The sequence below is a fragment of the Lagenorhynchus albirostris genome, chromosome 5, assembly GCF_949774975.1.
Source record: "Lagenorhynchus albirostris chromosome 5, mLagAlb1.1, whole genome shotgun sequence".
Taxonomy (NCBI): Eukaryota; Metazoa; Chordata; class Mammalia; order Artiodactyla; family Delphinidae; genus Lagenorhynchus; species Lagenorhynchus albirostris.
In genome coordinates, this window is record NC_083099.1 from 41,625,385 (window position 1) to 41,636,735 (window position 11,351).

At 35.1% G+C, this 11,351-nt stretch overlaps 1 protein-coding gene across 2 annotated transcripts in view; it reads left to right on the forward strand.

Moving 5' to 3' along the window:
* SMC4 (structural maintenance of chromosomes 4) overlaps positions 1-10,872 on the forward strand; it is a 34,667-nt gene extending 23,795 nt beyond the window's left edge. For both annotated transcript variants that reach the window (XM_060149916.1, XM_060149918.1), the window contains exons 16-24: positions 305-457; positions 1,809-1,935; positions 5,606-5,795; positions 6,921-7,065; positions 7,344-7,517; positions 7,952-8,134; positions 8,270-8,502; positions 9,022-9,205; positions 9,686-10,872. In XM_060149916.1, coding sequence (XP_060005899.1) covers positions 305-457; positions 1,809-1,935; positions 5,606-5,795; positions 6,921-7,065; positions 7,344-7,517; positions 7,952-8,134; positions 8,270-8,502; positions 9,022-9,205; positions 9,686-9,838 — 1,542 coding nt within the window. In that variant the 3' untranslated portion in view covers positions 9,839-10,872. The remainder of the gene's footprint in view (positions 1-304; positions 458-1,808; positions 1,936-5,605; positions 5,796-6,920; positions 7,066-7,343; positions 7,518-7,951; positions 8,135-8,269; positions 8,503-9,021; positions 9,206-9,685) is intronic.
* The last annotated feature ends 479 nt before the right edge of the window (positions 10,873-11,351 follow it).

The following is an 11,351-nucleotide window of genomic DNA, read 5'->3' on the forward strand; positions in this document are numbered from 1 at the left end:
TGTGGCTTGATTTTTTTTCATATTTTGAAATAGTTTGTATTTTTCCACTTAAATATTTGTGTAGTATACCTTCATTGTAATAGTAGTTGACTATACAACACTTAAAATGGTCTTTTCATCTGATTCTATGATACGGAAATTAGTTGACCATCTCCTAAGCTTTAGGTTTTGGAATTGGACCTGGGTTGTTTGCTTTGTTTCTAGTCTTTAAGATCAGAAGTTTGGGTTTTCTTCATTCATAAATTGCTGTTAATCTGAAATGACTCTTGGAATAAACTTATTTCACTGGTATTCTTCTTTGTAGGTAAATAAAATGGAATCACAGTTGCAGAGAGACTCTCAAAAAGCAGTGCAAATTCAGGAACAGAAAGTACAACTGGAAGAAGCGGTAGTTAAGTTAAGGCATAGTGAACGAGAAATGAGGAATACACTAGAAAAGTTTACTGCAAGCATCCAGGTACTTTTTAAATCAATATTAGCTGAAACTATTGGAATTCAACAGCAATTTGGCAGAAGCATTTTGCTGTTTGCTTATAATTTTAAAATATAAGGGGGGAGGAGGAGGCTGAGTCTCTAGGTGTAAGGCGCATCTGTTGATTTTGTTTCTCCGAGTACTAATGGATAAACGCCCTGTCACAGTGTTTGCTCCAGCCACAGCTATTTCTGGTTTCCATTTGTACTCCATAGAAATGTGTCTTCCCTTAGCAACTATGTGACCCTTTATTTCATTCTCTTCTCAAAGTGAAATGTTTTCTTAATTATGAAAAAGCAATACATGCCCAGTCTCTTTTAAAAAACAAAATCAGAAAACAGTTTTTAGGAAATACTCAAAAGATTATCACCTTAAATTTTTATGTATGTCTTTCAACTTTTAGTGTGTCTAGTTTGCATGTATGTGTTTATGTATATGGTAGATATTGATATACATATTAAATTTGCATATGAATTTTTAATGAGTCTTATTAACTTTTCTTCACTTATTAATTACGATTTTCTTTCCAAGCCAATGTACATTTACTTTGTGTGCAATTGTATTGGCATATTTTGTTCATATCACGATTTGATAAATATTTTTCTGTGTTGACTATGTATACTGCTGTGTTTTAAATATCCTTCTTATGCAGACCTTAATACACTCATCCAATTATTTCCTTAGGTTAGAGTTCTAAAACTATAATTATTACCCAGTATGTGTACAGTGTTATTTTTGGGTTTTTTGGGGGGGGGGTTTGTGGTACGCGGGCCTCTCACTGCTGTGGCCTCTCCCGTTGCGGAACACAGGCTCCGGACGCGCAGGCTCAGCGGCCATGGCTCACGGGCCCCGCCGCTTTGCGGCATGTGGGATCTTCCTGGACCGGGGCACGACCCCGTGTCCCCTGCATCGGCAGGCAGACTCTCAACCACTGTGCCACCAGGGAAGCCCTGTACAGTGTTTTAAGCGTTTGTTGCATAATGCCAAATTGTTCTCAAAAAGACGGTTCTAATTCATTTACTAATAGTAGCATATGCAAATAATTTTTCCAAGTCTTTGAACACTAGGTGCTCTTCAGTTTGTTGTAAGTTTGCTAATCTGATATAAATACTAAAAAATAGCATTTTAACTTATCTTCCTAATGAGTGTATACATTTCATGCGTTTTGTTGGCCATTTTCGATTTTTATATTAATTGTTCGTGTTTTCTGCCCTTTCTTGTTTTTGTCTTTCTCTTAAAGATTTTAAGAACCTTTTTTTTTAGAATGTTTAAAGCAAATGTTATTGTTAGTAAGTTTAAAATACTAACAGTTTTGAATGTTAAAACATTTCTGTAGCGTTTATCAGAGCAAGAAGAATATTTGAATGTCCAAGTTAAGGAACTTGAAGCTAATGTACTTGCTACAGCCCCTGACCAAAAAAAGCAGAAATTGCTAGAAGAAAATGTTACTGCTTTCAAGACAGGTATGTTTAAGGATATACACTTTTTTTCCCCCTGTGTGGTCAAAAACAGGTTTGTAATATTTAGAATGTTTAAGATAGCAGTTTGTAGAATAAAAAGTAGATTTCATATATTATAGACAAGTGACCACTCTGTTTTAATGGTTTTTGTTTTTATTTCTCAGAAGGTTATAAAGTACTATTAAGTACTTCATTTGACAGATAAGAAAACTGAGGCACAGAATGGTTTATACAATTTGCCCAAGGTCGCATAGCATATGGTGGTGGTATAGGAATTCAGGAACAAGTCAGTCTGATTCTGATACCCATGCTTTTAATTTTATATTTTGTATACTTTGGCCCAGTCTTCCTAAGGACCCTTCAAGATAGTAGTTATTTTATTTGTTTGAGAACTGAGAGAAAACACATTTTTCCTTCCAGAACTTTTTCTTCTTGTATATAAACATATAAGTGTTCTTCCAAAAGCTTTCAGCAAGAAAAGGAATTAGATCATAGGCTCATAGTCAGAATTGACTTTGACATTAAAATCCTCTGATCATGCACTTGAGCAGCCCTGCTTCTATTTCCATGTTGGCTTCAATTAAACATAGGTAGATGTGCATCTTATTGCACGAGGAGGTAATGGTGAGTTACACAGTATCTTAGGGACACCAACAAACACAGTGAGCCTTCATCATGTCCTCAAGAAAGACCCTTGTTACAGTCTGGTTCATGAGCAAAGGAAGGCAAATACTGATTGTTTATCTGAAAGAACTAGATGGACTGGAATTGGAGCAATTATCCAAATGTTCAAAAAATGAGGTCGAGTTTTCTTCCCAAAGAAAAAGAGGTAAAAAGATTGTAAGCAGACAGATGTCCACTGGGCATATTGAATATTAATATATAGCTGTATTAATTTTTTTATTTTTGTGGTCATATTTATCTACGTTTTTAATATTGAGGCATTCACTCAAATAGCATCTGCTACTGGCCAAGCTTTGTTTTAGGTGCTGTTGATCAAGCAGTGAACAAAATAAAGTCCCTCTTTTCAAGGAACTCACACTTAAAAGATGGGGAAGATAATAAATACATTGCATACTGTATTAGGTGGTGCTAGGTGATAAAAGTAAAACCAGGAAAACAGGATGGGATGGGGATTCAGATAGACACAGTGGTTATACAGGCCACTGCCAGAGATACTTGAGCAGAGACCCAGTGGAAGTATGAGTGGACATGTGGATATTTGGGAGAAGAACATTTCAGGAAGAATGTAGAGGAGTAAGTAGAGGCCCTGGGGCAGGAAGGACTATGCCAGAAGTTTCTAGGAACACTAGGAAGCCAGAGTGGCTAGAGTTAAACGATGGAAGAATCCAGATAATGTAGAGCCTTATAAGCCCTGCCTCCATGTGAAATTAAAAGCCATTGGAAAGTCGTATACAGGGAAGTGATATAATCTGTCAGGACTCTTTTTTCCTTGCATTTATTTTGGGTATATATTTTGTCCTTGGAGACACAGGGACTTCACCCTACCCCTCCTTCCCCAGAATACCTACAATATTTGTTGTGTTTGCTTTGATGGAACCTAATGGTCAATTAAAACAAAAAATGTGTATCTTTGTCATTTATAGCAGCACTTTCACAGACTACAGGAATCTGTATTCTTGTTTGAAAGGGAATCCTTGACTTCATTAGGAGCCCCATATATATTTACTCTCATGGAAACACTGGCTATTAGTAGACTCTGTTAATATCTAATATGGAAGCCCATTTCTGCAAGCGTATCTTTAAGATTATATATTTTATTTTACATTAATTTATATTTTTAAAATCTCTGGCTGTTGTGTAGAGAATAGAGTAAGGGGAGCAAGGTGGTATAAAATAGTGACTTCAAAATTATAGACTATCTGATGTTAGTTTTCCCCTCCTACTTCTAATAGACATGCTACTATAGATAGGGAAAAGAATTTTTAATGCATGTTAGGTACTTGAAAATAAGGAAGAAGATGTTCTGAAGGGTGGAACCCTTCCCAGTTGCATACCTGGCCCATCCCCCAGTATAAGTCATGATGCCAGACCCCACAGCAGCTGGTACTCTACCCCACAAGGGAGCTAAGCATACAGACAGCCTAATGGAACTTAAACTACAGAGAACATCGCCACTTTGAGCAAAAGAATTCCTTCAATAAATACATTATTTTAGTATCCTTAGGGGGAGAGGGGGATTCAGAAGACAAAAAAAGGGCAGGGTTTTGTTCTGCTTTGTTTTTTTAAAAAAGCCAAGTGGTGATCTCAGAAATATAAAGAATAGAGGTTGGAGTTAAACTCACTAGATGAGTTTGAAAGATCAGACTAAAGAATTCTCTGATAATGTAGGACAAAAAGATGAATACTAAGTTGTGAGATTTGGAGAATATTGAAATTCCAATCTACCTAACAGGAGAGAAGAGACAATCTAGAGGAACAACAGTTAAGTCTTTATCTAATCTTTTCCTCTTAGCACATCCTATCTCCTTTCCTCTATGCTAAATGTATTGATACACTCCTCCCATAGGAGCTTTATGGGAGTCTCTTTCCATAAGTTGGCTCTGTTTCTGCTTGCTTTTCTAGACATAGATATTGAAAGCTTGAACTCCTTACCTTTTTGCCACCTTTCATCCTTCCTATATTGTATAGTGATTAGGATTCAAATATGGAGAACAGAATCCACTCTGGTTAGTACAGATATGATTTGGGGTGTGGGGGTGTGTGTGTGTTTAACAAAGATTGTTTATACAGAATCACTGTGATGGCTTAAGAAATTCTAGGTTGAACATGAAGAATAATTTCCAGAGCTACTCTGTAGAAGCATGAAAGGAACTATACTGCCTCTTCTACAACTGGAAAGTCATCTCTCAAATGGGGAAGATGAGGGACTTCCCTGGTGGTCCAGCGGCTAAGACTCCACGCCCCCAGTGCAGGGGGCCTGGGTTCGATCCCTGATCAGGGAACTAGATCTCACATGCCGCAACTAAGAGTTCGCATACCGTAACTAAAGACCTGGCACAGCCAAATAAATAAATAAATACCAAATTGGGAAGATGACACTACAACTGCCAACAACAGAAGCACATTGTACCTACTATAATCTACACTGTCAAAGTTAATGCCAGTACCTGTCAGTATTCACAAAGCTTTTGACAGGACACCAGAGCCTCCAACACCACCAAGAAAATTCAGACTTTTCCATGACTGCCAGCAGAAACATGCTCAACTTATCAGTTTTGCTATCCAAATTGTGTGAACTTTTTTTGATTGAATAAAACAACCACAATTTTCTTCACCCCGGGCAGTAGTCAGGCACATAGTCTATCTAAGGGTAAAAATCATTATGAGACCAATAGTCAAGAAAGTACCCTAAAAACTTTTGAAAAGAGCTTCAGGGCATGAAGCCAGTAAGAGATAAGTGGGTTATGTTCACAGCTGAGCCAGAGAATTTAACCATGTGTTGTTATATAACACCATTTGTTTTGACTTGGGCATTCTGGTTTTGTGTTTTGGGGTTTGTTTGGTTTTTTTTGAGGTACTTTTCCTTAAATGTCTAAAATTTCTTGGGCATGCATCAGGTTAAGTCATATTGACTGAAGAGATTTACATCTAACAAGTGACGCTCATTAGCGTAGAAACACAAATTAATTTCACTTTTTTTTTTTTCCAGAGTATAACAATGTGGCTGAGAGAGCTGGTAAAGTGGAAGCTGAGGTTAAAAGGTTACACAATATTATCGTAGAAATTAATAACCATAAACTCAAGGCCCAACAAGACAAACTTGATAAAATAAACAAACAGTTAGATGAATGTGCTTCTGCTATTACTAAAGCCCAAGTAGCAATCAAGACTGCTGACAGGTAGAGTATGCATACTACCCTGTCTTCCTCTTCCCTACATCCCCTTTTTAAACTTAATGTCCATTAAATGTTTCTGTTACTGTTACTTATTAAGCCCTTCTGACATGTTGTTACCTAATAGGAGTTTTGGTGGGCACCTATAATAAACATCATATGACTAGTTTTTAAAAACATAAATGGGTATGCTTTGGCAAAATGTGGTTATATAATTCCCAAGTTTGTGAGGACACAGAAGTCAGAGTTTCATTTCTCTGGCTTAAAGGGAGTAGAGGGTGATTCATTGAAATAGATCTAGGTTTTAGGAGAGTAAGAAGGTTGAGATTTCTTAGCAAAATTGTTTTAATAACTTAAATTTTTAATTAACCTGATTAATTTAATTAACTAGATTCCATTGTCCCAAAAAGTTTTTAATACGTTCATAACAGATCTTGTTTTTAAATTAATTTTCAGAGTATTAAAGTATTTCTAAAATAATTAAAGCTAAATATGTATAAAAATGTTGAAATGTAAACAGCTGTTTCTTTTGTCTTAAAATTATAACATTAGTCACATTTGATTATCTGGTTATTCCGCTATTACAGTGTCTTTTGTTCAAAGATAAGGTGCTAATAATAAGCCATATGTTTTGCCTAAACACAATTATCAGTCAAAATAGAAGTAACTTCATTAAGGGAAAAAGTAGTCTGTGTGTGTGGTCATGTGTCCAGTTTCCTCCCCGCTCCACCCTGCCAAAAACACTTGTTTGCCCTGACTTGAACCAGGGCGTATTTATTTACTTGATGGTATAGCTTCATGGGTGTAAAGATTTAAGAATCTCCAATCTGACAAGAAAATGACAAGAATATAATAATCCAATGGACAATTTTGCTTCATAGTCTAAGTCTAAAAGCTTATATAAGGAAGTTTTATTAATTTATACTGAGAGTTTAATAAAATATACAACATCCCACAAGTGTATGTATAAACATAAAAAACCAATTCAAGGATTTTAGTAAATCATAAATTTTAAAATATGATGAAAAAAATGTTACATTGATGTCATGAAAAGTTCTTTGGTAGGTTTTCAGAAGTAGAATAACAAATCACACATTACCACATTTTTAATATATGATTTTGCTTGTTTAGAAATCTTAAAAAAGCACAAGACTCTGTCTTTCGCACAGAGAAAGAAATAAAAGATACTGAGAAAGAAGTAGATGACTTAACAGCAGAGCTAAAAAGTCTTGAAGACAAAGCAGCAGAGGTCATAAAGAATGCAAATGCTGCAGAGGTAAGACATGGAGAGGGGAGAGGATGGTATTTCAAGCAATTAAGATTTATAGATGTCAATACCTTGCCTAGTAAGCACTCAATAAGTTAAACTTACATTAACTTTCATCTGTACAGTAAAAATGAGTACTGTATTGTAACTTTTCAGTAAATAAAAACATTTTCATTTAAAGTGGAAGGGGCGTGGAGAGAGATTGCTTGCTTCTTCATCTTTGTAATGTGAAAATCCCTGTTCTGTTTGAGAAGATCATATCTGTAGCATTTCTTCTTGGTTTTTAGGAGTCCTTACCAGAGATCCAGAAAGAACATCGTAACCTACTTAAAGAACTAAAAGTAATTCAGGAAAATGAACATGCTCTTCAAAAAGATGCACTTAGTATTAAGTTGAAACTTGAACAAGTAGATGGGCATATTGGTGAACATAATTCTAAAATAAAATACTGGCAAAAAGAGGTGAGAATTGTTATGGATAGTTAAATGTAACTTTAAGATATCCTTTATGAAAAAAGGTTAGGGTTTGTTTTTGTGTTTTTGAGGTATGTTGTGATTCTTAATTTCATGATGTATAATCACTTCTCAGGTTTATAGGGGCAAAATGAACAGTATATAGGAGTTATTATATACAGAAAAATATGCATAATGGTCAGAATTAGTCAACATTTTCAGCCCAGGGCTGATAACGGAGATTTAACAAATGGCTACATGAACACCTGGAACACTACAACTATTTTTCTTGAAGTCCTTTGAAACATAGTTGATACACAAATTAGTTACCACTCCTTAGTATCTGTTGTTTTGATAGGCAGTTTGTCATATTAATTTGTGAGGTTTAACAATGAATTATAATACTATGCCTTTTCTAACACTGATCTAACTTAAACTTTTAGATTTCAAAAATATCATTGCATCCCATAGAAGATAATCCTGTTGAAGAGATTCCACTTCTAAGCCCAGAAGATCTTGAAGCAATCAAGAACCCAGATTCCATAACAAATCAAATTGCACTCTTGGAAGCCCAGTGTCATGAAATGAAACCAAACCTTGGTGCCATTGCAGAGTATAAAAAGAAGGTACAAATAAACTGTAATAGTCAGGAAGTCGCTACACCTTAGCCTAAATTGTGGCCTTTATTTTATATAATTAGCAGTGTTATTTCTCATCTCAAATGTATAACTGAATTGATGTTTTTCTCATTCTTTTCATAGGAAGAATTATATTTACAGCGGGTAGCAGAATTGGACAAAATTACTTATGAAAGAGATAATTTTAGACAGGCATATGAAGATCTTCGGAAACAAAGGCTTAATGAATTCATGGCAGGTTTTTATATAATAACAAATAAATTAAAGGAAAATTACCAAATGCTTACTTTGGGAGGTGATGCTGAGCTGGAGCTTGTAGACAGCTTGGATCCTTTCTCTGAAGGAATCATGTTCAGGTTTGTAATTATGCTGTATACTGAGTTTCGGATTCTTCTGTTATATCTCTACATATTCTCCAAACTCAGTATTATTTTTAGGGGTGGGATGTGAAGGTTAGATGTACAACTTGTTTTATTTCATAAATACTAGTTTGCCTAGATATTAGTTTACAGCATAAATTCTAGGCAAACAGTAAATACTTGATTTTACAGAATATTTGTCTAATTTTCGAGGCATTTCAATCTAACATATGTATTTTAAAATTGGAAAGCAAAAAGTGCATTGGAAACAGAGGGAAAATACCAAGAATTACTTGTTAGCTTGCTGTTTAAATCTTAAATTTTTGTCAGGTGTTCCTGTGTGTTCATCCTCCAATAACATGTTTATAAAAGAACCCCTCAGAAGTTTATATTCGTGAAAAGGAAATTAGAGATTCCCAAGGAAGGTGGTAGAAGCCAGTTATGGGAAACAAATCACGAAGTCTTAATTTAGCTTTACAAGTAATTTGACTGACGAGATTTTCTTAATTATTTCAGTGTCCGACCACCTAAGAAAAGTTGGAAGAAGATCTTCAACCTTTCAGGAGGAGAGAAAACACTTAGTTCATTGGCTTTAGTATTTGCTCTTCACCACTACAAACCCACTCCCCTGTACTTCATGGATGAGATTGATGCAGCCCTTGATTTCAAAAATGTTTCCATTGTTGCATTTTATATATATGTAAGTAATCATTTAGAGCTTTTCATTCTGAAAATTTTATGGGTTCCCTAAACATTACAGATGAAATTCTTTGACTTATTTCTTTTGAGCTTTTTTCCCTGTTCTCTAATCCCACATCCCATGGTATTAAAGGAGGCCACATCCTTTATTTCAGCCAAATAGTTCCATTTTGGAAAAGTGAAATATAAATGGATAATGTAAATTAGTAGCAGAAACACAGCTAGAAATTTTTTTTCTATATCTTTTTTCTACTAGAAGAATTCTAGGCAACCATCCTTCCAAATACCCGAATTCTTCTCAAACCCAAATACTGTTTCATGAATTAATCCATGTTGTCATTCTTCATGTTAATTAATTATGTCATGTTGAATTTACTGTCAAGAAATATTTCAGGGAAGTAAAGCTTAGATGTTTATTATATGATTTATATATTTATAATATATGTATAATTTTTCTAATTTATTCTTTCTTTCTCTTTAGGAACAAACAAAAAATGCCCAGTTCATAATAATTTCTCTTCGAAATAATATGTTTGAGATTTCAGATAGACTTATTGGAATTTACAAGACATACAATATAACAAAAAGTGTTGCAGTAAACCCAAAAGAAATTGCATCTAAAGGACTTTGCTAAACTTGTTTATACTGAAGATTTCTCAGATTGAATCACCGCAGATTCAGCGTACTGTATTTACTGACTTTCTATTTGTAAAGGGTTATAAATTATATAAAATACATATTCTTAAGCTGGATCATATAACTAGTTTCTGTTTTATGCTGTTACTTAAGAGACATGCAAGTGTAATAAAATATTCTCTATATCTGCTTCTAGGAGATTGTAAGAAACTGACAACTTTATAAGCAGCAGACTATGGAGAAAATAAGATGCCTGGGGTGGGGGGTGGGGGGGTTAGGTGACTTACCCTTAGCCCCAAACTGCTACCTGCAGAGTTAAAAGTGAACAGTACAGTTCTAAACTAGATCATGTTACCAAGACACAGCATACTCTCATGGACCTTTGACCTACGCTGGAGAAGCCTATCAACTGCTACTATAGTAAAATTTTTAAGGTATTTCACTTAGTAATTTAGATAGTCACTATTACCCAAATCCTAGAAACATTTTTTTTTTAACCGTCATTCTGAATTATAAGGATGAGAATTTAAATATTGTGTTCTTTTCTAAAACTTGATATGCTTGACTGTTTAAAACACTTGCAAAAAGGGTCAGCAAATATGTCTGAAATAACTTGGCTATCTCATTAGTTGAAAAGGAAAAATACCCACTTCAGAAAAAGAATAAAGTGTATAAGGACTAATTTCCTTAGTATAAATGGCAATTAAGATGGAGTGCTGTTTGCCCATCAAGTTGTCAAGGGTTTTTTGTTGTTGTGTTACACTGTATTGGCCCAAGAATATTATAATGCTACTGGAAGCCAGCAACCACTTGGTTTTCAAAAGAAATTTTGGTATTGATTCAAAAGTCTGCCCTAGCTATTCAGTTTCTAGAATATTGATCCTGAGGAATTAAAATTAAAAATTACTATGTTGTTCAATGCAGTATTGTTTAGGTACTAAAACCCAACAAAGACAGTCTGTATCATAATATAACCGTTAAAAGTGTAAATACATTAGCATGGACTTAAATAAAGCAAGATCTATAACTCAAGTATGGTCATTTGTTTTAAATCAAGATTATACAAAGGAAAAGTAACTAGAAAAAAGTATCAACATAATCAAGGGCTTTTTCATTGGTGAGAACAGAGGTGAATGGAATTTAATATTTTTATATTATATTTTAATAACCAATGGAGTAGTAAAGCTTAGTACTTTTTATTTTATCCATTTATTTAATTTGGTGCTGCATTGGGTCTTCACTGCTGCACGTGGGTTTTCTCTAGTTGCTGAGAGCAGGGGCTACTCTGTTGTGGTGCACAGGCTTCTCATTGCGGTGGCTTGTTGTGGAGTACGGGCTCTAGGCACGTGGGCAGTAATTGTGGCACACTGGATCTAGAGCGCAGGCTCAGTAGTTGTGGTGCACGGGCTTAGTTGCTCCACGGCATGTGGGATCTTCCCAGACCAGGGCTCGAACCTGTGTCCCCTGTGTTGGCAGGCGGATTCTTAACCACTGCACCACCAAGGGAAGCG